Below are 26,661 nucleotides of genomic sequence, written 5' to 3' on the forward strand. Positions count from 1 at the left end.
CTGCTCTATTTAAACAGTTTCAATCAGTCCATTCCTCCCCAAGCAACAACCAAAGGAAAATGCAGTAAAACAAGGCATGGTAAAGTCTGCTTTAAAAATGGTTTAGAAGCTCTGGAGCATAAATACGAAGTAATGCAGAGAGATGGAAGTTGGAACTACTGGAAGGAAATTTGAAGAGTGGAAGAACTGAGCTCATGCTGCTCTGTGGCTGGGCTGAAGGAGCTTTGTTCTGCAGAAATGACAAGACAAAAAGAACGTCGTTTCCAAAGATAACTCCTTGCAATCCGCAGGAAGGGACACACATTTTTCATGTTTGCAAGCTTTCAAAGAACATTCCAAACCAAGTACGAAGAGAAATCAGTTTTTTAAAAGGGCATAAACAGGATTCCTCAGAAAATTCTTCTGAGGCTCTCATTGTTTAGCTCTTTAGCGCTGAAACCCTGTACTTGGGTTTCAGGGATGTTTCATAAATCTGGCAGTTTTTTCTTACAGTAAAAAGTAGCTAGCCTAAATAAAAGTGAAGCAGGAAACATCTGATTTCAGTGCAAAATGCTTTCACTAATGTTTACCACAACATCAACATTGTTGCAAAATCTCAATTGAAGTAAGATTCACCAAAAAATTTTAACTATCACAATTGATTTCTTGGTGGTTGTTCTTTTCTTTTTTTTATCCAGTCTCCAGGTTTGAATATAACAGTCGGGTTGATATAAGAAAGCAAACAACCAAGCCATGCCACTACTGGGCATCATCATTTGCCTTCAGTGTGCAAAACCAACCAGGTATTTGGAAGAAAGCTGCATCTATGGCTTGACCATGGCTCTCACCATGTCAATGGGAAGATGGGAAGAAAAAATTGCCCTGTGTAGGTAGGAACAGGAATGTCACAACACCTGATGAACTGCAGATTAGTATCCTCTCTATAGACCATATTCCTAAACCTGGAAACAAAATCTTCAAGTAAATGCTTACTTTTGACTTTAAAGATGCACCACAAGTTACGAGAACTGCAAAGAAAAAAGTGACCCAATCATATCACTGAAGTGATGGGAAGAGTCCATTAAAAAATTCCACCTTAAGGCAGACGCCCAACTAATCCCAACACCTCTCATCATCCTCCCTCCAGCGTGACCTTTAATTGACACATCAAACTTCCTCACCTTTAATGCAAGCATGAAACAAAACCCCCAGTGTCTGTTCATCTCAGACTATTCCTGAATGCTTAAATACAAGAATCCTAAAGAACATCACCCAGACAAAACGCCTGCACAGACACATCTCACTGGTACACAGGGCAGCTTCTCACCCTGTCAGCCGGCCACCCAATTAGCAATGCTGACACTTCTGAGTGAGGATAAGGAAAATACTTTGATCTGAACCAGGAAGCTCTCTCCTATTCAGAAAGCCATGCACAAAACACACTATTGTTCCTCCCAAGCACAGGCAAAGGTGTCTCTCAACACCTACCAAAGTGATCTTGCTCCTTAATGACTTGAAAAAGGCCCTTCCAGATGGATCAGAGCAGGTCTCTTACCACAAGTTGAATGCAGTATTTCATCCTCTTACCAGCACAGAAGACAAAAAGAAATGAAACTGCATTTCCCTGGTGGAAATGTAAACTTATATCCACACAAAAACATTCACAGGCAAAAATTTTAAGCTTATGGGCTAACCACATCATTGCTATAAAGTAATGAAAAAAGACCTTCAGTCCTCTAGCAGGTGTTAGCAAACAGATCCCACTTCAGTTTCACAACCAAGTACCACCTTGCACAAGTGTCTGATGGTCTGTTTCACCCTCAAGTCCATATTGTGCAATAATTTGTCTGCTTCTATTTCATTTTTTCCCCCTTTACACTTCATCACACTACTGAACTCAAGTTTCTCTTCTCCACCCAAATGTTTCCTGAATATTTCCCAACCCTGAAATTACAATAATGAAAATCACCACCGATGGGCCAAAACAAGCATTTGGACGAACACTCCCCCTGTTAAAAATGATAAAAAGAGTAAAAGGCTATTTCTTGATGAGAAGGAAAACAGATAACACATGAAATAACTCCATCTGGGAATTAGAAAAATAGGTGTTGCCACCTGTAGGCCTGGGAAAAAAATCCAAACAAGTCAGAGGTACAGAGGATTGCAAAGAGGAAACAAAAATATTTTCTATGTAGAGTCTTCTCTCTCCGTTCCCCATCACGTAAACTCTGCATACCTATAAATTCTCTCTTTACACAAAGAAAAGCCACACACAGAGAGAGGAGGACTCAGCCTGCCACAGGAGCTGACCTACACCTGCATGAGAAGATGTCTCTCCTCCCATCCACCCTAAGGGGCAAACTGACTGACCTGTTGCTCATATCTTTGCTTGAGCTCCTCCAGTTGCCAGGAGAATTCTTTCGATTGCTTTTCCCGGAGCGATTTTGATCTGCTTAGATCTGCTTCAACCTTTTCCATCTACATGGTAAAAGAAAGGGAATATTTAATTTTTATATTTTTTTAAGGCATAGCTTGAAACGTTCTGCCATTTCTCCAGTTGTTTGCAAACCATCAAAGAGGAGAATGTAAGCTGGTGAGAATGAAAACAACACTATTTGTATGTAGTGAGAATGAATATTCACTCTCTACAGGGTTATTAGTTACTTAAGGATCTAGTGATCACCTCTAACATGCCACTCCCTGATTCGAAGGTATTAGCTCAGTTTTTCACTCAGCAGCAGTGAGCATCCCCTTAAAAATTGAGCATTTTTTTTCTTAGACATATTATAGAATCAAACATATTTCACACAAAAATATATTGCCCCTGGAAATTCAAGAGAAATCATGTGTCAGTCAGTGCACAAATAGACATTGAAAGTAAGTTTACATTAAATCAGTAAAATAACTTAAAAGAGAACTACTTGGCTGCAAGTGAAGTTCTCTAAAGATAGTCATCTCCTCTGAATAATGAGTCCCACAGACTCCAGCACACAGCATCAAGGAAGCAATTTCTTAACTCAATTAACAAAGCCTTTTGTATCAAAAGCACAACTGTTAGCTGTACATCAGGCATGTTTCCCAGGGAATTAATAAATATATATTTTTATACATGTATACACAGCACTATGCTGCAGTGCATACTCATCAGTTACTCGCAGATCTAGGTCCCAACACAAGCAGTGAATAAACCTAAATCGGAGAGACAAGGGGTGTAGCTATCAGGAGGCACCAGTGCTGCTACAAGTCCTTCTGCTACACCAAAAGAAGAAACACACAAATTCCTGAACCACAAGCCAAAATCCTGTTTGGCCTAAGGGAATGCTCTGTCTTCAACAGATGTCTTTGCCAAGTGGCCTGGACATCACTTCTAAGCCAGGGGAAAGAGGAGAAAAGGCAGCACTCAGAGTGGCGAAAGCATTATATTGGAAAATCCTGCAGCAAGAGAGGAAGATATAGGACTAGAAAGAGCTGGCCAGATAGAAAGTGGAAAAATAGAACAGAAAGGAACAAGTTATCCTTCCAGTAGTTCTTGAACCTCACTGCTACTACCTGCTCTTAAGCAAAAGGAATCCAATGACTACTTTATGAATAATTCCCCCTGCTTCCAAATTTACTCAAATTGCATGTTCATAGCCATATTTTACTCAGCTCAATAAAAAACGGGGAAAAAAAGAAAGATCTTGTTACTTTATTGAAGGATTTCTATCCTGAAGAGAATGAAAACATTCTAAAAAGTGAAATAGTAAAAACATATGTAAAGGTGCTTTAGCTCTGCTGGCTTTTGTGCTTTAGTGGTTAGGTCACACTCATACATTTCCTACGAATGCACTGAAGGCTCTTGATCGTTATTTGCCAAACCCAGGAAATATTAGATCTGCAGTACCATGACATAGTCAGGGTTTCTCTTTTTGCTAGTTACTATTACAAAACCTGCAGAACCTAGAGTTAAAAATGTCCCACTTGCCCATCAACGAGCATCAGGTGACTCTTACTAATCACAAGCTTGACAAAATAGGAAGCAGATGGCAAAAAAATATCACAGAGCCAAAGTAATGAATCAAATATTGATTACAAGAACTGAAAATGCCAGACCCCATCCTACTTATCTCCATAATTAACTTCACCACACACCAAAAATGGCTTCAGAAGCCTGGTATTTCTAGTGTAGTTAAAAGTACAGTGTTGCTATAGCTACTACAGGTTTTGTTTTATAAGTAATACATTGCACCTAACCACAAAAAACAGAATTTTCCAATATGTTACAATCTAAGGGATGATTTATCTGAAGAGTACGTGTGTGCAGAAGAATGAGAATGAGAAAGGACAAAGCTATGAAGACAGCTTCAGTAGTGATTCTTTGATGTATTTCCTTGAACCTTTGTTCCTGCAGAACAGCATTGCTCAATTGTACAGTATCATTTACTATTTATTTTAGCATGAAAACAGGGACAGAATAAACCCATAGTTGATTCTTGGAATACAGCAAAGTTTACCTCCAAAATTTGCCAGCACACAGTAATATACTAAAAGAAATGCACAGTCATTTTAAAATGACAATTGACTACGTTTCCCAAATTCTTTTGCAGGCTTTTCTTTGTTTTGTTTAATGGGGATTGGTTTTGTTTACTGGTTTGGTTTTTTTTAAGTGAATGGAACTATTCCTGGTCTTTCTTGAATTAGACTATATCCCTTTTGGAGCAGAAATAAGATACTAATTTAAGCCATTATGAAGAAGGAGGAGGATGCTGTCCTGTGCAATCTACTTCAGGTGAACCGGCTCTGGCAGGGGAGTAGGACTAGATGATGTAACAAAAGCAGTGTGACCAGCAGGACAAGGGATATGATTCTGCCCCTCTGCTCTGCTCTTGTGAGACCTCACCTGGAGCACTGTGTCCAGTTCTAGTGCCCCCAGCACAAAAGGGACATGGACCTGATGGAGCAGGTCCAGAGAAAGATCACAAAGATGATCAAAGGGCTGAAGAACTTCCCCTATGGACACAGGCTGAGAGAGTTGGGGCTGTTCAGCCTGGAGAAGGTTCCAGGGAGATCTAAGAGCAGCCTTCTAGAACCTGAAGCCTTGAGCAACCTGGTCTAGTGAAAGGTGTCCCTGCTCATGCCAGGAGGGTTGGAACTAGATCTACTCTTCTCTCATTTCAAACCATTGCCCCTCATCCTATCACCACAGGCCTTTGTAAACAGTCCCTCTGCAGCATTCTTGTAGACCCCTTCAGGAACTGGAAGACTGCTATTAAGTCTCCCTGGAGCCTTCTCTTCTCCAGGCTGAACAACCCCAGCTCCTTCAGCCTGTCCTTGCAGGAGAGGTGTTCCAGCCCCCTGATCATTTTAGTGGCGCTCCTCAGGACCCACTCCATCAGCTCCATGCCCTTCCTGTGTTGAGGGCTCCAGAGCTGGATACTTCTCACCCCTTGTTTTTAATCACCTGTCATTTGTTCCTTATTTCACTTGTGGTGCTGCATTTGCAAAATCCCAGCAACAGTGCTTTAACTATTGTTTGCTCCAGAAGGAATTTAAGACACTAAAATATTCTTATATTAATTCCTGCTACTAATTTCAAGGACAGAAAAAATGGAATTTTCTGTCCTCTGCACATGCCTGCCAGCAGCCACCATGGTTCTGTCCCTGTTTAGGCTCAAACTGATTACAGGACCTCATTAATGGATGACAGAGTGTTCCTGAAAAGAGTAGGAAGAGACACACGTTTAAGTGGAAAATTACAAATGCTGTTCCACAGGGGTGTATAAACTAACACTTTATACTCTCACTCCTGAAAAATCCCTAATCAGTATCACAACCACGGATATCTTTGTAACAATGACAATTCTGGCTTTGTTAGAAAGATGAAACAGCCGCCAACATCCCTTTCTGACTTGCCAGCAAAGACACTACATTGTGAAAGATTTTGATGTAGCACTCTCAAGTGAAGCATGTTTCTGGCATTATAAGATCAGAATATGCTATCCTACTGAGACAGAGTTTCAGAAAGGCTGGCATTGTGACCTTCTCACCTGCTGTTTCATTTCAGCATAGACTTTTTCTGAGTTCAGCTCCACCTGCCGCTTAAACTCCTCCAGGGCAGCATCTGCCTGCTGGGCTTGCAGCCTCTGTACCTCTGTCACCCGAGTCAGCTGCTCCTCCTTCTCCCTAGAAAGTCACAGAAAATTTGCAGAGTTCAAGTATCAAATAAAAGAACAAGTGTGCCAGTCTAAAAGAGAGCCCTTTAACCCTCTCTGTTTAAAATAGTATTCAGATTTCAATTTCCTGTCCCAGCTTCTGCCAAACTTCCACAGCAATACTTTGAAGAAGGGAACAGAAGGCTACGAGTTATTTTCACTTTCTCTTCCTGATTTTTGCACCCCAAACACAGTGCTCACAGCTCACAACAATTCCTCCATCTTCAACATCTGCATGGACTTGGTTTACTCCTCACTCTATAACTCCCTCTTTTTAATCTCACCTTTAAAAATATAGGTCCCCCTCAATACATAAATTAATTTCTTTTAACATGATCATCTTCTCCCATTAAAAACAACCCCCCAAAAACTATCCCAGTGCCATCTTTGCCCAGACAAGATGCAGGATTACTCACTGCTTGACACATATCAAAATGCAAAGCAGGGTAACGTTTGACATATGCTACCTTCTTAATCTATCAGCAACACATAATGCTGTAATATCTGCTCAGCCTTTTAAATAATGACAGATGTTAAATCTTTATGCAAAGATATTTCAAATTAACAGCCTACACTCTGTGACATATTCATGTCAATACATATATAGACATCTGCTGGAGTGGGTCCAGATGAGGCCACAAGGATGATCAGAGGGGCTGCAGAACCTCCCCTATGAACACAGGCTGAGAAAGTTGGGGCTGTTCAGCCTGGAGAAGGTTCCAAGGAGACCTTACAGCAGACTTCGAGTACCTGAAGTGGCCTACAAGAAAGCCAGGAAGGGACTTTTACAAGGGCTTATAGTGATAGGATGAGAGGGAATGGATTGAAGCTTGAGGAGGGCAGATTTAGACTGGAGATTAGAAGTAATTCTTTACAGTGAGGGTGGTGAGGCACTGGAAAAGGTTGCCCAGGAAGGTTGTGGATGTCCCCTCCCTGGGGTGTTCCAAGACCAGGTTGGGTGAGGCCTTGAGCAACCTGGGCTGGTGGAAGGTGTCCATGCCCATGGCAGCAGGGTTGGGGCTAAATGATCTTTAAGGTCCCTTCCAATCTAAGCCTTTGTATGATTCTATGAATCCTAGAATCTGCTTGGGTTTCTGAAGCCACCATAGTCTATCAATAGCAATGCAGATATAGCTTGTTGTGTTCATAAATGCACACACATATATACACCTAAAAAATAGACACATCTACCATATGGACACATCACAGACCAAAAAAAACCCCTGATAATCTCTAACCATTTCAGACATTTTCCTGTGATTCCTCAGCCAGACCATCAGGCAGGATTGTTCACTTTCCATTACACGTTTCTATTATGGCAGGTCAGTGGAGTGCCCGACTTTGTGTTCAAACACCAGGGAACACAATGGTGGTATCAATGGACAAAGCTGGCTCCACCAGTGGTTTGTAACAGAAGACACATTCAAACAGACCTGTGGTTGACATTTCCATTTTACAGGCAGAGGAAGTACCTCATGATAAATTTCCCGTTTTGACAGAAATTATTTCCATATAAAACAAAGAATCTGACACATCGGAGACGGAAAAGCCCAGCTAATTCATCTAGTCTGTCACCTTGCCAGCACTGAACGAGCTATTACAGCACTGAGCAAGCCTTTTATAAAGGTCAGGAAGCTGCCAAGCCCAAAGTTACAGTATTCACATCCTCTTCTGTGGTTTTCATACCAGACTTTGACAATGGGACAAAGAACATAATCCTACATCTTCACAAAGCGTCTGTTTGCAGTGGAGGAGAGCAGGGTAACTCTATTAGCAAAGAGATCAAAGAAATGCCACAAGCCCTGAATTAAGGCTATCCCTGTTTACTTTATAGGGTTTGCATTATGCACACATTTTATTAAAAAAAAAAACCTTTGATTTTGGTACCTTACTTACAGCTGATAGAAGAATGAGACATAAGGAGACTGCTATTTCCTTTACAGAAAAAGGAAAACACCTTTCTTACCCAGCAGAAACTGGAGCAAACACAACAAAATCCTGTATCACTCTTTTTATGGTAACTGTTTAGAGGGGTTTTGGTTTGTGCTCATAAAAAATAATGTACAAATTTCTTCCCATTTGTTAGAGAGCACCCATCACCCCTACACAGATCCACTCTATTTCTACTGCCTCAACAATTCCATTTTCTAAGCTCCTTTGAGGGGAAAGATAATCTGCAAATTAATCTAAGTTACCATATTTTCCAGTCAATTAAAATTACACATCATCAAAAAACACCCCAAAACACCACCAAAATTAACGTTTTTTACTTCCCTTCATCTAAATTCAATTCAACTGGCAAAAAGGCCATTTAGGATTTAAATTTCTACTGCAGGGGATCCAAAAGATTAAAATTGCCAATACAAAAATCTTCAGGTATTTCTTGGAATGGGCACACCAGTGATGCTTCCAGAGCTAAAAAATGATATGAACTGTCTGATGAGCTGGTGATGTGTCAGCTCAAGCTGCAAAGGCTCAATTATCCCCCTGAAACCCATGGACTGGGGATCTGCTGAATGTAGACATTTCTAATAGCTGTTTGATACTGAATTACAGTGAACACATCCTCCCCCTTTCCCACAACAAAATCCACCAGCAGTTCACAGGGGAGGATATATAAGAGGGTGAAGTATCCTCTGAAACCTGCATGGAGCTCAGCACCTTACAGGGAAGACAGGAGCCAGCATGGCTCACAGCAAAGCACCGCCCATTTGTGTTACCTTGGTGAAAATATCAAGAAGATAAAACCTGAACTTCCCCTCCCAAAGATGCTCTATCCAGTTTTGGGTACTGGGTAACAAATTTCCTTCCCCACAAAATACACCCAATACTTCCAACTCCACACTGGAAACAAAACCAGACCCCAAAGCTTATTCAAACATATCCACACTGGTAAGTGTCAAGAGACACCAGAACAACATTTCTGGTCCAATCAGACAGAAATGCAACAAATCTAAATGTAAAAAGACAAGATGTCAGTGCTTGTGCTGTTAGTGAGCCTCCAAATTTATGTATCTTCTTCCTGAGGAATTTTATTTTTATTTTGAAATATGATGATGTAAACTTTTAGGAATCTGGGTTTAGGCACCTTCCTATCTTTCAAGGACTTAATCCCATGAATAGATACGACATCTCATTATAAACAGGAATAAAACTTCCATTTTTTTTTAGGGATGTGGGAGCTAGCTCCACTTTTTGTGCAGTTGAGATCTGTACAGAAGCTTAGAAAACACGTACAACAATGGGCCACGGTTCACAAATATAAGAAAAGCTTTACTTTTCCTTGTTTTTCCTTCCCCCAAGACACTGAGCAATGTGCCTTGCATGAAGCACTAAAATATTCACTTTGAAGATCTTTTTTTTTTTCCAGTTGGACTAGTTGTGGGGCCGAATACAATACAATTATATCACTTAAATCCCCTAAAGCTGAGCCGGCTTGAATATAAAACTAGGGTGAATTTACTCTTTGGCCCCAATTTAAAAAGCAGCAAATTCTTCTTGTTTCAGTGTATAAAGCACAGAATTAACAATCTTACACGGCACAAACCATCGCAGTGAAAGTGGACTGTGACGTCCATAACTGCAATTTCAGAAGGCACCACTCTGAAGTGTACTGATAAATGGAAAATATAAACATCTTACATACTTTCTCTTCACGCTTAATCATAAATGGGTTTTTTGCTTTGTAAAAAAAAAGAGGTAGCAACTGAACACAGTGAGACAATCCACTCCACCCTTTTCGGAGCAGTCGAGGCCACATCTCAGAAGCAGCATGGCTAAGGGCTGCGTGCTGGATCAAAGCTGGACCGAGCTAGGCGGGAGCTTTTTGTAGCAGCGAGCAGCCTCGGTTCGAGCTGCAGCCTCAGACTGGAGCCGACAGCAAAGCGCCCGAGAGCTGAGGCGGCAGCCAGGGGGCGCTGCTCTCACCCAGCCAGGGCGATGGGAACGACCCCGGCCAGCGCCGGGACCGGGGCGGGCAAACAGCGCGGGGTACGAGAGCTGGTGCAGGCAGGGTGAAATCCCTTTCCCAGATCAAAGGTAAACCGGCAAGGTCAGCAAGAGTGAGTAAGCTTCACCATGGTGCTCCACTCGCAGAAAGGGCACAGTCGCCTCTGCACTTGCTACAAGGGATGCATCGGCTCAGAATGAGCTGCCCCCAAGCACACGCAGCTGTGCAGGGCTCTGAATGCAGACAGTGCCACAGCCTCTTAGTGAAGGAATCTGGCGCACAGGTTATCTTTTCTTCCCTCTTTCCAATGGTGGGCAGAGACAGTGGAAGGGACAGGCAAATCCATTCCATTAATACATGGCTCCATGACTGGTGCCAGCATCACCACTTTGGGTTCTTTCACAACAGGTCAGCCTACGCCACACTAGGCATGATGGCACTGGATGGGAGCCACCTTTCTCAAAGGGGAACTAGAAGCAGACTGTGAAACTCCTGATTTTTTCTTATAAAAATTATACCAGGCTTTAATTCATGAACATGCAAATGCTCTGCCAGGTTTTCCAAAACTGCTGGCAGCACTGAGAATCCACTCATGCCCAGAGCTTTGCTTCCCAACTGTACTGGAGCTCAAAAGCAGAGCAAGGGATTTCTATGGTAAGGATACATTCTGCCACTCAATAAACTTCCAAAACTTTGATTCTGGTGGACTTCACAAGAGGGAAAATCTTGATCTCCTAAGTGTGTCACAGGTTAGTATGACTCTGAGTTTATGCCTGTAGACAAAAGTTAATCTTGCTCCATCAGGTTGAGGCATGGGAAAAGCAGAATGACAGGTGAGCCTTCAGTCCCAGTGGCAAAGCCAAGATCTTCAGTCAGTGATCTGCTGAGAAAGACCAGGCTCTCCTGCTGAGTACCCTGCAGATCCCACACTACATACCTGCTCTGATCCTATGCATTTGGATATGCTGTGCTTACACAAGACCTTGCCCATTCCTTCCTTTCCCTTCCAAACTACAAACTATTCACTTGCTAGAAGGCAGCTGAAGAAGGATGTTGCTGGGTTTGTTTCTAAACAGCTTTCCTTTTTATTTGTTGACACAAGAAACAAAATAATTACTCTTTTACTAATCCCTGTTGAAACAAAATCACTGATGACCATTTATATAGTCCTCTTAGATTTAAAAATAGCTATATAAACACATGTTCCCAGAGGAGAACACAACTCACTAGACAACATAACACACAGCATACCGAGTACTTAAAAACATAAACACAACATTCCCAGGAAAAGCAAAATTCAGGAAAATGACCATCATATTTTTGTGTCTAATCTACAGACCTGAATGTCCATCCAGTGTATGGACACCTAGATCAGATCTGATGATCACAGGGCTGGAGAACTTCCCCTACGGGGACAAGCTGAGAGACCTGACGCTGTTCAGCCTAGAGAAGAAGAGGCTCCAGGGAGACCTTAGAGCAGCCTTCCAGTACCTGAAAGGAGGCTACAAGAAAGCTGGAAAGGGACATTTTACAAGGGCTTGTAATGATAGGGAAAAGGGCAATGGCTCTGAGCTGGAAGAGGGTAGATTTAAGCTGGATATAAAGAAGAAATTCTTTAGAATGAGGGTGGTGAGACACTGGAACGGATTGCCCAGGGAGCTTGTGGATGCCACTTCCGTGGAGGTGTTCAAGGCTAGGTTGGATGAGGCCTTGAGCAACCTGGTCTAATGGGAGGTGTCCCTACCCATGGCAGGGCGGGGCTTGGAACTAGATGATCTTTAAGGTTCCTTCCAACCTAAACCAGGCTGCCCAGAGAGGTTGTGGAGTCTCCTCTGGAGATATTCAAAACCTGCCTGGATGTGTTCCTGTGTGATCTGCCCAGGGTGACCCTTCTCTAGGTGATCCTGCCCTGTCAGGAGGCTTGGACTGGATGATCTTTCAAGGTGCTTTCCAACCCCTAACACTCTGTGATTCAGTAGCAATATCCATTCTCTGAAATAAACAAAAAACAATCTCACTTTTCCTGCTCTACTATTTCGAGCAAACAGTGATAGTTACCTACCAGCTTTCTGTGTAAATTACGTACTGGGCTTGAATGCCACCACCCCAGCTGGGGCTGCAGATTCTTACTGCAGAGGCAGTTACTAACCAGCAAACAATGGGGATCAACCAGGGCTCTCCCACAACATATGGAATATGTGCAGAACACTTCTTTTTGGTGTGGAGAGGAAGAAAGACAGTGTGAAGTCATTCAAGCGGAATGATAACTAAACCAAAGCCAGATCAAAGGAATGAAGAAGAAAGACTGAAATGTGAAGCTGAAATATTTATTGCCTTCAAAACATCATCCCTATCCTGTCCCTGGGCACTTTCATATTTTGAAGTTGTTAGAAAGCATTCTAACTTGTTTTATCATTTCAAAGAAATAAAGCCAAAAATATAAAGTGGAGAACAATTTTATCTTTCCTCCCCTGATTTTAAGTATAAGATGAGCTTGTCTTCATGAGAAAAAGCTCAAATCCACTTACAAATTGTTTACAGTTTGCATAATTTGAGATGTTAACATCAAAAAGCTGGCCTGCATTCCTTCAAGTGAGCTCTAACAATGACTGATATTTACAATGCAATTATTATTTTAAACTATGTACTTATGTTTTAAATAAATCATGAGATAACACTAACAAACTAAACCCCTACTTAAAGCCGTTAATGAATTTAGAGTAAATAATATTCCACATGTGTAGTGTCACACTTCTGTGAAATAAGGAGAATAATGCATTCCATTCAAAAATTAATGGCTCACAAATGAGCTAGCCATTGGTTAAACACACTAATAATTATCATAACTATTCCTCATTATCATAATGACAAGGTGGTGGTGTGCTAGGTGCTACCAAACAGAAAAAAACCCAGCAACTGGCAAATGATGAATGAGATGTGGGCTAAAAGGCAGGGCAAGTGCTGTAAATGTGGCTGGAGAGGAAAACATTTTAATTTTGCTCAACACTGCAGAAACTGTCTCCAAGATTTAGATACACCGTGTACATGAAAGGCCATGGAAGCTCAGCTATCAAGAGAGGAGGATTAGGACAGAGATTAATAGTCATGGCTTTTACAGGCTGAGACGACAGCTAAACCCCAACAAGGAGAACATGGAGGGGAGAATTAGAGAGACAGGTGAAGATAATGTCTTAGATAACAGGAGACAAGACTGTAATTAAAAGGTGGACCAGAAAGTCAGCAGCACAGAGTAAATAGATTCATGAGATACAGAGAAGAGGAGCAAAGGAAAAGACAGGGATCAGAGAACAGTGCTGTGGCACAGAGAGCTGGAGGGTGAATAAAAGAAACCATCCAAGGAACAAACTATGGGAGCCATCACTAGGCAGAGGAGGAGAGCCAGGCAAGAAGAATCACTTAACACTAACAAAGAACAGCCCAAGTGTGTTGTGAGTGACAGAGCCAACAGTGGTTGGCAAATGAACAACAACAAGGATGAAGTAACAGTATTAAGACTGTCCCCAGTTTTTCCAATCCAGAATTCAAAGTGAAACATCAAACTAATTACTTCAGCTTACAGCATGCCAAGTTTATTATTTCAAAGAGGTGCTGATAAAAACATCCTGGATCATAAAGCCTTTAATAAAATAAATTATTTCCCACCAATCCTCTTTCACTCTTAGACAATGATGGCTAAACCCCCAAATCCCAGTTTTGAATAAGCACATGAAGAACTCCAAAAGCAATCCCATCAGTTGCCTGTACAACAAGGTCCAAGGAGACAATCTTCATTTTGCCATTCTACATATTTAAGGTAACTATTTTTATGGCTAAAATCATAGGTTAGGATTCAGAATAATAATACCCATGTTGTTGTGGACAATACAGTAACAATACTTAGCAATGATGAGTATCTGCTCAGTTTCTTCTTTCTAAGAGGCTTCCATGGTGGACATAGTTCGTTTTGGGTTTTTTTTTTCCCCCAATAAAATACTACTTGAAAGATTAATTCCTCAGTGGAGGTTGGATGTGAAGCTGGAGGAAATTTGTACAAAGTATATAAGCAGTAAAAGTAAACTTAAGATTTCCAAGTGTAATTGCAGCCTGGCAAACAATTATCCAGCAACAAAAACAGAAGGAACCAAGTCATCCCTTGTACTATTTTTGTAGATAGTTTTTAAGTGACCCCCAAAAGGTGACAGCCTGAAACATTTAATGCTAATTAAAAATGACTAATTAAATTCAATCATCTGCAAGACTTTCTCTAGCCAGCTGAAGGCTCCTCTCATTTCATGAAGGTTTTAGACACTCTTGAAATATCCTGCACTGAATCTCAACACATGCAGGTGTGAAAAGGAAACCTTTCAGCACGGTAAGGGAACAGTTCTGACATTTACTTCACTGCTTTTATATTCATTTAGTGAGGTCAAAATCTCTAGCCCTGAACCACATTAATTATTAGAATAGCAATTTACAGCAGTTAGCTGATTTATAGCATGATACCCTGGTGCTGTTCATCTCACAAGGCAATACTTTTCATTTCATACAACTATTATCTTGAAGCATTTTCATAGTTGATATTAAAAAGCTATCATGACATCTCTATAAGCATCTTGAGGGACACAACAGTCCAGCAGACAATGATTAAAAATCAACTGCTACATTTTTTTCTATACCACTGGAGCTTTCCTTTAAATACATATTTCATTATTACCAGTAGGTCTCCAGAGAAAGTGGTGAAAGAAAAGGAAAGGCTGTAAATAGTTAATAGAACACTTTATTTTTTCCTTTTAAGTGAGACTATTAAATAAAGCTACCACATTTTTGGGTCCTCTGTTCAGACTTTACATTGTGCCTCCTAGAGAGAGGGTTATGTCAGCATGTTCACCAGGGCTGCAGGAATGTTTACAATATACTGGAAACTCTGACTAGCTTCACTCTAAAAGGTTTCAGATGCTCAAAGAGCACCAAGTGGAGAACAGCTGGCTGGTTTTCCACTGATTCTAAGAAGAGGGGGAAAAAATACACTGAAAAAAACCACACAGCCTTGTTTTAAAGAGTAAAATACATCCAACCTCCTCGGCCACTTAACTTCACCACTGGTTTTAAATCACAAAGTTTGCTTTTTTCATCAGGTTGCACCAATCAAGACTTTATCAAAGAGAATGATGAACACAACGGACATGAATATGAACTCCTAACAATGTTCTTTATTGCAACATTTGGAATTAAAGACAATGCCTCCTCAGATGTCTTTAATTATTTCCGGCTTTAAATAGTAAATAGCTTTTCCAGTCCTGCAAGAATTCCTCCACACACAAATACTTCATTTTCAAGGAAAAATGGAATTAACTACAGGAAAACAGCTACACTTAGGCAATTATCCTAAAAATATTAACAACAACAAGCAATTATCCAGAATCTGGATTCAACTTATGAGGAGCAAGAAAGGAAAAAAGAAACTGCAAATCAACTTGCAGTCATAGCCATTGCTCCATTTATTTATTTATTTATCAATCTATTGATGATTGCTCAGTTGTATTTCTGTGTGCAGTGGCATTTCTGACACCCACCACTACAAGAAGTCCATGCAATCCAATCACAGAACGTTAGGGGCTGGAAGAGACCTTGAAAGATTACTAAGTCCAACCCCCCTGCCAGAGCAGGATCACCTAGGGCAGGTCACATAGGAATGCATCCAGGCTGCTTTTGAATGTCTCCAGAGAAGGAGATTCCACAACCTCTCTGGGCAGCCTGTTCCAGGGCTCTGTCACCCTCACAGGGAAAACACTTTTCCTCATTTTCACATGGAACCCTCTCTGGTCCATCTTGCACCCATTACTTCTTGTCCTATCACTGGACATCACTCAGAAGAGCCTGGCTCTGTCCTCCTGACACTGCCTTGCACATCTTTATAAACATGAATGAGGTCACATTCTCCAAGCTAAAGATCCCCAGCTCCCTCAGCCTGTCCTCACAAAGGAGATGTCCACTCCCTTCAGCATCTTTGGCTCTGCCCTGGACTCTTTTGAGCAATTCCCTGAGGTTCTTCTTGCACTGAGGGGCTCAGAACTGGACACAAGACTCCAGATGCAACAGAGTATGACAGAGACCCAACAAATACGCAACTCCAAACTGAAAAACAAAATGGGATTCTATTCACTGCTATTTATTCTGTGTCCTTCTGCCATCTGTCTTCACATTTTTATTTGTCCTTGTCTTCATCTCATTCCCTCTGCTAGCTCAAAAGCATTATGTACATCATTTATTTCTCTCAAATTTCTGTACCCTCATTTCTTTTACATTGTCCCTTTTATAATATTAGAGAGAAAAGGGAAAAAAATATAAACACCATGGGAATTTTGCAAGAGAGTAGTAATCTCAAAGACTAGAAGACCCTTACAAAAAAGTACTGGTGCTAAAATCTGATGCTTTTTTATGTCTGCTGAACAAAGCTGAAAGAATCTTTCAGAGCAAACAAATCCAGGCCTTCCCGTTGTGTATCAAAGAAAACTGTACAATGAAAACTGAGTCATTACACAGCCATGGCTGTAGGAAAAGGAAGAAAAAAGCAGAATAGAGATTCTGCCAAGGACCATCTCTCCTTCTTCCCATTTTTGTCTCGTTCTTACTTCACCAGCACAGGTGAACACCGGGCAGAACGTCTGCTGGAGAGAGACAAGCTGTCTTAGAACAACAACAAAAATACCAGGGTCACAAAATTCCATTACTCCACTGCACCAGAGCCCAAAGCAGACAGAGGAGCCCTGTGGAAGTAAAAGTGAGAAGAAATGGGAACATGCTGAACCTCCATGGAGCTGCAGTCCAGGCACCCCTTTTGTCAGGGACTCTGGCTGAAGTTGCAGTACAATTATAATTAGATTTCGTCTTGCAGAACATACTGACATTAGCTTCTGCTTTTGAGTAAGTGTGGAATCAAAGCCATTCTCCTAAGGCTTTGCAAGTGTCAGGACTGAAAAAAACACAGGACAAGCCTGAGAATAGCTCCAGCTCAGTTCCTCTGCTTCACATCTCTTGTGATGATGCCAGGTAGGGAGCGAGTGGCTCAGAATAAGCAAATGAGTGGCAAATCATACTAGGAGATGACAAGTAAAAGCCCTTTGAATAAAGAAATGTCTAAGGTTTCAGGAAAAGTAACTGGTACAGGAAAAAAAAATAATTTCCTTCCTAAACCAGCATTATTTCAACTAGTTTCATTTAATACAAGTGCAAATGTATTTTACTTTCTATCAGACAAAACTTGGGGTATGAGAACAGTGTATAAATTAACATCACTGAACCACATCTGACAGTTTACAATGAAGGTGGTGAGACACTGGAAGAGGTTGCCCAGGGAAGTCATGGATGCCCCCTCCCTGGATGTGTTCAAGGCCAGGCTGGATGCAGCCTTGAGCAACCTGGGCTGGTGGGAGGTGTCCCTGCTGTGGATTGGAGCTAGATGTTCTTTAAGGTCCCTTCTGACCCAACCCCTTCTCTGGATCTACGAAATAGCAATCTACTATCAACATGTGGAAGTAACAAAGAACTGACACAGCTATCACATGCTAGGAATAATGAAAAGCAGTGAATTACACATTTTTAAGCCTACAGTGAGGAAACTCTATGTCACCAGCCCCCAAGAGAAATCAGCTTCTTTTCCATGATTCTCACATCAAGGATTCCCAAAGAAAATGTGCACTTTGCTACTTTTCTACTTTGTGCTTTTGTGCTTTTTGCATGCACAGAGGTACATAAGTGAAAAGAAAAGGTAAATCATCTTCATTTCTGTATTTTATGGAATATCTACATGCACCACCTTCATACCAGGCCTTTGGTTGAAAAGCTTTTGAGATGTTTTGGCCTGCCATCTAAAACAAATCACAAATTACTGTGACAACTACATGCATGTGCCTCCAAAACTGTTGTCAGACTCCAAATCTGTGTACAGATAAGAGCAGCCTGCTGATTTCTGGGAAGTTTAGCTCCTCTTTCTTCCCCAGAAGAGTTTTCAACAAGTTCAGATGAAGGGTAGAGAAGCAATGGGGAAAAAAATGAAAAAAAAAAAAAAAGAGGTGCTGCTAGCTTCTTATGTAAACAAACAATTTTATTAAGTGGCTTTCGATAAACCAGCTGCTAAACATTTGCTCTGTATCATCACCACTCGCAAAGTGCTGAGATTTGGCTCTGTAGACAGGTTTGGATAAAAAAAGGCAAAGATTGAGAGGAAGAATGTTACGAAGCATTTAACTGCAGATAGTGTGCATGCATTCCTTGACACTTCTGTTTCACTTCCAACATCTGCACCTGTAGAGGCACCAATTCTTTCATCCCTCCTAATATGACTTTTTATAAATCTTTTCTTTCACCCACGTCATAGCACAGAAGAATAAGAATTCCTAAAAGCTGTGTTTCAGTAGCACAATGAAATCACAGAATTGCCTAGATAGGAAAAGACCTCTAAAATCATCAAGTCCAATCATTAACCTAACACTGCCAAGTCCTTGACTAAAGCAAATACTAATTTGTGTATAAGGCACACAAACCAAAAAGCACTCAATCAGATCCTGTAATTCTTCCCAGTATGGGAGAATCATCAAAACCATTATCCTAGGAAACCAGGTGGTCTGCACTTCCATGCAGCTGACAGACTACAACAGCCTGGACTCTTAGATGTGTTTATAGTTTGGTTCAAAATCTCCACCTCTAAACAGACAAACTTCATGTGTCTATGCTGCCATAAAGCTGTCAGGGACTCCAGAATGGAAGTGGCAGCTTCAGCCTTCAGACTTCATTCAATAAAATTATCTTCACAATGCTTCTATCAGCCTAGATAAGAGGCACCAAAACATTTAACTGAGTAGTTTTAGCATCTAACTTCTGGTGTGCTTCAGAATAATCTGTTTGCCTCAAAATTATTTCCATCACTTTGAATTTAAACTGGATAAACATATGGAAATAATATTTTACATAATCACGAATGGAAGCAGCATAACAAGAGCTGATCTTGTCTTGTGTGCATCTGCTGTATGTAAACCACTCCTCCACTCAGAGAACATCAGACTTGTTACCTCCTGAGTAGTTTTTTAATGTACAAGGTCAGCCAAAAAGCTGTCTCGAGTTGGTTAATGAAGAGTCTTCTGTCTGCTAGAGACCATTTCTACAAGGCTTAGCTACAGCTGAATAATAAGTATTTGTACAAAGAAGTGTGGTATCACAGAGAAAAATCCCAGGGCAAGCCCAGCTGACACCATAAACTTCAGTTCTGTTTTATTTCTACCACTTGAAAATCAGCAAATTTGGGTGGCTTGGTTCTTGCTTTTCTTTTTCAGTTTTTATGGCTGACTAGAACCCTGAAGATGCAGCTTCCCAGTGGGAAGACAACCCAAAGAGAAGGCATCATTGTATTCAATAAATTTGACTTACTTCAAAGTCTCCTCTAGTTTGCGAATCTTCTTTTGAGCATCCCCTCTTTCTTTTTCAAGATCATTCCGGATGCCATGAACCTACCATTTGAAGGGAAAAATTAGCATATTTCAGTTAAAACAAAGTCTTTTTCTTTACCAGAATGGAAAGCTCAGGAGATCCTTTATTTACCTCCATTCACTTGCAATGTTACATGCTATTAAAGCCACTACAATAAAGAAAAATGTGTTTTAATAAGGGTGTAGTGAGAAGCACAAGAGTATAGCCCAATAAAAAAACCCCAACTGTAGAGCATGTCTGCTGTGAGCAGTTCCTTGTAGGTGTTTACTACACAGGAGTCTTATGAATACTTGGTTGGCTTGAAAGAGCCCCCAAAGTGCTGGGCTGTCAGAGAGTAAAGAAGGGATTGGCAAACCTGGTAAAATTAAGATATATTTAACAACTGGCTGGAGAATGGCTCTGAGGAATATCTGTCACTGCTCTTACACTCAGCTGAAGGTTTGGAAAACAAGCAGGAGATTATTTATAAAAAGCAGGTGTTTCCTTTGCTCGTAAAACCATTTAGCCTAACTGGTTCCTGATTCAGCAGATAAGAACATTTAATCAAACAGTGACATTTAGGGTTACTACCTATTATTTGTTTGATGTTTGAATATCCTAGCAGGCAACAGCCACTGTAGCCTAATAAAGATTATTAGATAATGGGTAGGTTCTTAAGTGAACAGATTGCACCAGAAGCTTCACGATTCCTTTACCTGAAGGCAAGCTTGTTTTAGTGTTTTATGGGCCCATCTATACTGCTTTATGGATTTATAGCCATAGATTGTTCAAATGTTGTTTGTTTTTTTTTTCCCTCCTCCTTTTTCAAAGGCTTGATTTTGAAAACACAGTTACATCAAAATTTATGAATAGGCAAACTGCTGTAAAGTTATTTATTCAAATTCATTATCTTCCCCCCACCAGCAGCTCACAACAGATACCAACAAGAGAGGTCAAGCTTACAGTGGGACTTTGGTAACACTCTGCCAGCCTCCATCATTTGGTGATGATGAATCAGAAGTGAAATAGTTGTACTTAACAATCTTCCTTGAGTTTGTCCAGCTATTTTTCTGACTCATTGGAAATGCTTGGATTCCAAACTTTACTTCTTTGAGGATTTGAGAATTAAATCTTTAGCTTCTGTATTTAACAACACTAGAAATGTGGATGAGATGATTTATTTTCCTGACAACTTTACCTGTTTTTCATAAGCACGTTCCCAGTGAAGTTTGTCCTGTTGAAGCTTGTGTTCTTGCTCCTGCAAAAGAAAAGGTGTTTCAAATAAACAAATCATGCTGCTCTTGCACTGCAGCAGTCATTAAACATACACACTTTTGCTGTTATGTACAACAGTCAATAAAAATTGAAAAGCCACTTTATGTCAGCCCTAAAAAAATAATCTTCTGACATACAAAAAGAATCAACCACATAACATAGAATCATAGGATGGTTTGGGTTGGAAGGGACCTCCAAAGGTCATCTAGTCCAACCCCACTACAGTGAGCAGGGACATCCTCCTTCTGTTCACATGGAATCCCCTATGCTCCTGTTCCTGTGACAATTCTGCTCTTACCCATGAAGTGATCTCTTTTAGTCATACTTTTGAAATCTACCTGTAAGCATAAGGTGACATTTTACAGATTTCCATGAACAAAATATCCCCAAAGATGGATGGTTGATGGAAGTGCCTTTCAGTACAGCTTGCAAAACATTCAACCCACTGGACAATGCAAAATGTCACTCTTGAGTAAGAAATTTATGCCTCACCTTCAGCTCTTGCTGCCTTTGATGTTCTGATTCTTGTAACTGTTGTTTTAATAGAGACACACTGTGCTGTAATTCTTCAATCACTTCAGATGCCTGTAGGGATTCAACAGAAAGAGGAATTTTTGTGTTGCATTCCTCCTTAGCACAGACACAGCTTTGGGGATTTTAAATTTATTTCTCAAAAGTGCCTGGAAATTGGAAAAAAATATCATCTTGGGGAAAAAAACAACCCTGCATGAGTTTCATGTCACTTCTGTCTGGTGGACTTACCACTGTAAATAAAATCACAAAAAACCCACCTTGATAAAAGAAACTAAACCCCTGGCACTAATAATTGAAAGAAATAAAAATTTCTTGCAAATTAAGTGGAACAAACTTCAGATGATTCTTCACTCAGATTTGGGAAGGAAAAATTAAATAAGAATTTCTTTTTAGAAACTTATGAACATGAACAACTTAGTGAACTGAACATTCCTTGGATTTCCTCATAAGCCTTACATTTGTATTGAGACCACTTGAAAACCAATCAGCATTTTAATGCTTTTTATACATGGTACCATACCTTAGCTGCAGACAGAGCATGTTCCTGCTTTATAAAATTGGTATCAACATCATATTTACTTTGTAGTTGCTGAATGTTCTTCTCATATTCCTGTATAATATGGTCCTTGTCTTTCTGAAGTGAGCTGTGCCTAGAAGGAGCAAGCAAGCAGAATATAAAAATTGCCTTCATATTGTGGCAATTTCCTTGCTCAGTATCAGTTCTACAGAGGGTGCACATCTGCCTGCACCACGTGCTCACTGTAACAGAATGAAATGCTTACAAAGAAGGAAAGGTAACACATTACTGACTGTGGTCATTTGGCTCAGTTCCAAAATCATTTTTACATCAATTAATACTTTTGCATGACAATATTTTAATGGCAATTACCATTCAGTGACTTCTCAAAAATAAAATAGTCTGCTTTCAAAAGTAATTCCATATTCTTCAACATTAAAACCAGCAACTGCTTTTTAATTACCTTGCTTTCATTTCCTGAAGCTCAGACCATACCACCTGGTAACGTTGTTCTGCATCAGCCTTTTCCTGAGATAATTTCTGACGTAGCAAATTACTATTTTCAGCTTCAACAGTCAACTGCTGGACACGAGCCTCCAGTTTTTTAGCTGTCTCATTCTAAAAGGTCATTGTTGAGAAAACACCAGAATTAATTATGGTATACCCCTGTTGTTATCCAGCAGCCTAAAGCATCAAGGTTCTTTGGAGGTCCAGAGATACAGGAGTTATGATAGCAAAGCTGTCACTGATCATGACAGTGGCCTCCTCTGGACCCTCTCCAACAGTTCCATGCCCTTCTTGTGATGGGGCCACCAGAACTGGATGCAGAATTCCAGAGCAGAGGGGTAGAATCACCTCCCTTGTCCTGCTGGTCGCACTTCTTTTGATGCAGCCCAGCACATGGCTGCCTTCTGGGCTGCAAGTGACCACTGCCAGCTCACATTGAGTTTTTCATCAACCAACACCCCCAAGTCCTTCTCCATCCATGCAAAACTAGCTGCACAATATGTGGTGGGGGAGCAGGGTTTCTTTGGGGTTTTGAGGGTTGCTTTTTGTTTGTTTGTTTTTAAAGAACACCACCACCACCTACACACAGAAAAGATTCACATTTAACATACTGCCAAATATCCTAATTCCTCCCTGCCCCTCTTGCCCCTCAGGGAAGTTAAGACTTGTTCAATGCACAAAACCTTTCTTATCAGTTCCATGGTATTAGTCAAATTGTTCAGCCAATTTCACTTGCATTGCTGACAGCAATGGCATTCTTGACAATGTGAAACTCTGAAGAAGGAAACTGAAATACCAACAGAAAAAGAAAAAAAATAGCAAAAATCAAGAGAAAGAAAAAGAGAGAGAGAAAAAAAGAAAACTAATTTCCAGTGACAGTCTAGGCTTTCATCTTAAGCCCTGCCTTGAACTCTACCTTGTTTAATTATTAAATCAGAAGCTGCTCAGCAAGATCTGTCTAGTTTTGATGGTTCTTAAATTCAATCTTGCTGACAGACTGTGTCCATTTTTCTCTTTATTTACTGTTACCTATGACATGATCTGAATGCTAATTTTTAAATTCAACATTCATTAATAAAAGAATACATTTTGTTTGACATTGTCTTCTCATTCAATTTTCTTCCTACCACATAGAGATACAAAGTACAGGATGTTTTCTGGAAGATACTGGTTAATTTTTTTTTGGCTTTTACATCATTTATATAGCAGGCACAAAATCCAGATTATACCTGTTTACATGTTTCTAATTGCTCTGGGAAAAAAAAAAAAGCAGTAAGTTGGAATAATAAAATTATTTTTAAAGTCCTTGTTATTTGGTCTTTAATGTAACAGAAGCATTTGATTATTTGAAGAGGAGGTGGGTAAGTGAAAAGTCAGAGGTATCTATGAAAACAGATGCAATACAAATCCTTTTTATAGTCTCCATATACAGACAGACAAAAATTTTCCTAACTTGAATCAAAACCAGTGAGGAACACAAGAAACAGTCTTCCATACAAATATATCTGCATCAGATTCATGGGAGGGCTGCATTCTGATGAATTCTATCCATGGAGGAGAAATCCTTGGTTGGATTGGCTGCCAGGACACTCTCTTCTCTCCAGCTAGAACAACCACATTGCACTATCAAACCCCATTTCTCAGCTTAACAGTATTTATGTACATTTGGGCACAAGTACAGTAAATTTGAATACTGCAAGAGACACTTGGCTGTCATCACATATTTACAAAAAATCCCCTTACAGTTGACTGTTTCTGTTCCAAATAATCTTCCTCCATTTTGCTAAGGCGAGCGTTGGTGTCCTCAAGCAGTTCTTGCATATCTTCTGTGTGCTTCTTCCGAATATTAAACTTCTCCTTCTCCATCTCTGCCACAGCATTGTGAAGCTGCATCACAAAAACGTTACCCAAGGATAAATGGCACAGAAAAATAGCATTTAGGAGCGTTCTGTTATTATAGTATATCCACAGGATAAATAACACCGCAGGCCACGTTTCTGCCCTCTAAACCAAAATCAGATTGTGTCAGTAAACAGGTCTATATTAAGTGGTCATTTAGAAGTCATTCCAGGGGCTGGAGCACCTCTGCTCTGAGGACAGGCTGAGGCAGCTGGGGTTGTTCAGCCTGGACAAGAGAAGGCTCCAGGGAGACCTAACAGCAGCCTGCCTATGAGAAGGTTGCAGAGGGACTGGTTGCAAAGGCCTGCAGTGATACAACAAGGAGCAATGGTTTGAAATTAGAGGAGATTTAGATTGGATGTTAGGAACAAGTTCTGCACCATGAGGGTGGTGGAACACTGGAACAGGCTGCCCAGCAAGGTAGTTGAGGCCACATCCCTGGAGGTCTTCAAGGTCAGACTCGACAAGGCTCTGAGCAACTTCATTTGGAGGACAATGTCCCTGCTGACTGCAAGGGGAATTGGACTGGATGACCTTTGGAGGTCCCTTGCAAACCAAATCATTCTGTGATTCTATGTATAGAGGGCATAAGTTATCTATACATATTTTTGCCATTCTCTGCTATTCTGTGTTTACATATTTAAACTCAACACCAATGATTGATGCACAAAAGGGATGAATTTCTGTGACAAAAACACTTCATCATCTTTCCAGATACTCCCTGTCAGTTTATCTGCCTCATTTCATAAGCAGCTGGAGAGTTTTGACTATCTACTTGTCTAATGAAAGGATTATCTGTGCCATTACTAACCCTTGGTTTATGTTCTAAACACCAGTGGCCTCCCTTTCTAGTTAAGAAGCCTCAAAAATGAATTTTCTCTCTATACAATAGTAAGGAATAATGTCATGTCAAATTAGCATACAAAGCCTGTATGGTGTATTGCTTGTATCACAGCCATTAGGTGTTTCTCAAGCTTCTAACAAATCCATTTCATGGCTGAAGGATAAAGCTGCAATACACAAAATAAAAGCATCATTCTAAAGACACTGCTAAAATCAGGTTAATTGGCACAAGCAGAGATGTTTTCCTCTCCAGTGAATGGAGTAGAAAAATCATGAAGGTCTCTGTGAATCTGGACCATTTTTTAACAGACCTTAACAATGTGCATTAACTTGGAACAGTTTTCATCCACAAGATAAGGATGATCATAAATTATTATTGTAAGTAGAATCATAGAATGGCTTATGTTAGAAGGGACCTCAGAGATCATCTACTCCAGCCTCCCTGCCATGGGTAGAGACTCCTTTCACCAAGACTCCGCTGCTCAAGGCCTCATCCAATTTGGCCTTGAACACCCCCAGGGACGAGGCAGCCACAACCTCCTTGTGCAGCCTATTCCAGAGCCTCACCATCCTCACACTGAAGAACTTCTTCCTAAGCTCCAGTCTAACCCTGCTCTTCCTCAGCTTCAAAGCATTTCCCCTTGTGCTGTCTCTAGACACCTTGATGAAAAGTCCCTCTGCAGCCTTCCTGCTCCTTTTCTCCAGGCTGAACACCCCCAGCTCCCTCAGCCTGTCCTCACAGCAGAGGTGCTCCAGCCCTTGGATTATCTTTGTGGCCCTCCTCTGGACTCACTCCAACAGCTCTGCGTACTTCTTATGCTGGGGACACCAGAAGTGGATGCAGTATTTGAGGTGGGGGCCCCACAATACACTGTGGTGTTCAGATTTGCTGAATTTGTGATCCTTTTAAAAGTAACATGGGAAAACAAATAAATATTTACTCTTCTGGTGCATGAGATACAAAGCTAAAAATTCTGGGACTGTCTTCACCACCTGTACACCAAACTACAGCAATATTTGCATTATTGTCAGCAATTCAGTTAACCTGCATCTGTTCAAAGGAAAAAAAGTAGGAAGTATCTCCTACAGAAGTAGGAGATAAAGTTACTAAAAAAGATTGCACTGTTAACTTCTAGTCTATTTCCATCATATTTGCCACTATCCATACTTTTCCAAAAGACACCAATTTCACTGCTGTAATTTCATTAAGTTATAATTAATATTAGCATTTTTAATTGCCCTTTTGTTGCACACTGGCATCAGTGATGATAATTAGAGCTGTAGGAACAGCACTTGCCAGGTAACTGCAAAAAGTGGGACGACCTTGGGATAAAAACAATGCTTCTCTACACCAAAACAAAAAACATTCCTTCCACTGAAGCCTCAAGGTCTTGAGCACAAAGGACATGATTTATGATTTATCTCTTACAAGAGAAGAATTAAAACCAACATCACTTTCAGATGCAGGGCTGCAAAAAAATTAAACAGCATACATCTATGAAGCG

At 40.6% G+C, this 26,661-nt stretch overlaps 1 protein-coding gene across 1 annotated transcript in view; it reads right to left on the reverse strand.

Moving 5' to 3' along the window:
- CEP112 (centrosomal protein 112) overlaps positions 1-26,661 on the reverse strand; it is a 161,741-nt gene that overhangs the window by 97,178 nt on the left and 37,902 nt on the right. Inside the window, exons 11-18 of the mRNA XM_054393864.1 lie at positions 24,158-24,301; positions 22,371-22,525; positions 21,911-22,040; positions 21,349-21,441; positions 20,780-20,839; positions 19,543-19,622; positions 6,006-6,141; positions 2,350-2,457 (exon numbers count right to left, since the gene is read on the reverse strand). Of these exons, the coding sequence (XP_054249839.1) occupies positions 2,350-2,457; positions 6,006-6,141; positions 19,543-19,622; positions 20,780-20,839; positions 21,349-21,441; positions 21,911-22,040; positions 22,371-22,525; positions 24,158-24,301 (906 nt within the window). The remainder of the gene's footprint in view (positions 1-2,349; positions 2,458-6,005; positions 6,142-19,542; positions 19,623-20,779; positions 20,840-21,348; positions 21,442-21,910; positions 22,041-22,370; positions 22,526-24,157; positions 24,302-26,661) is intronic.

Source organism: Indicator indicator, chromosome 29 (genome assembly GCF_027791375.1).
Source record: "Indicator indicator isolate 239-I01 chromosome 29, UM_Iind_1.1, whole genome shotgun sequence".
NCBI lineage: Eukaryota > Metazoa > Chordata > Aves > Piciformes > Indicatoridae > Indicator > Indicator indicator.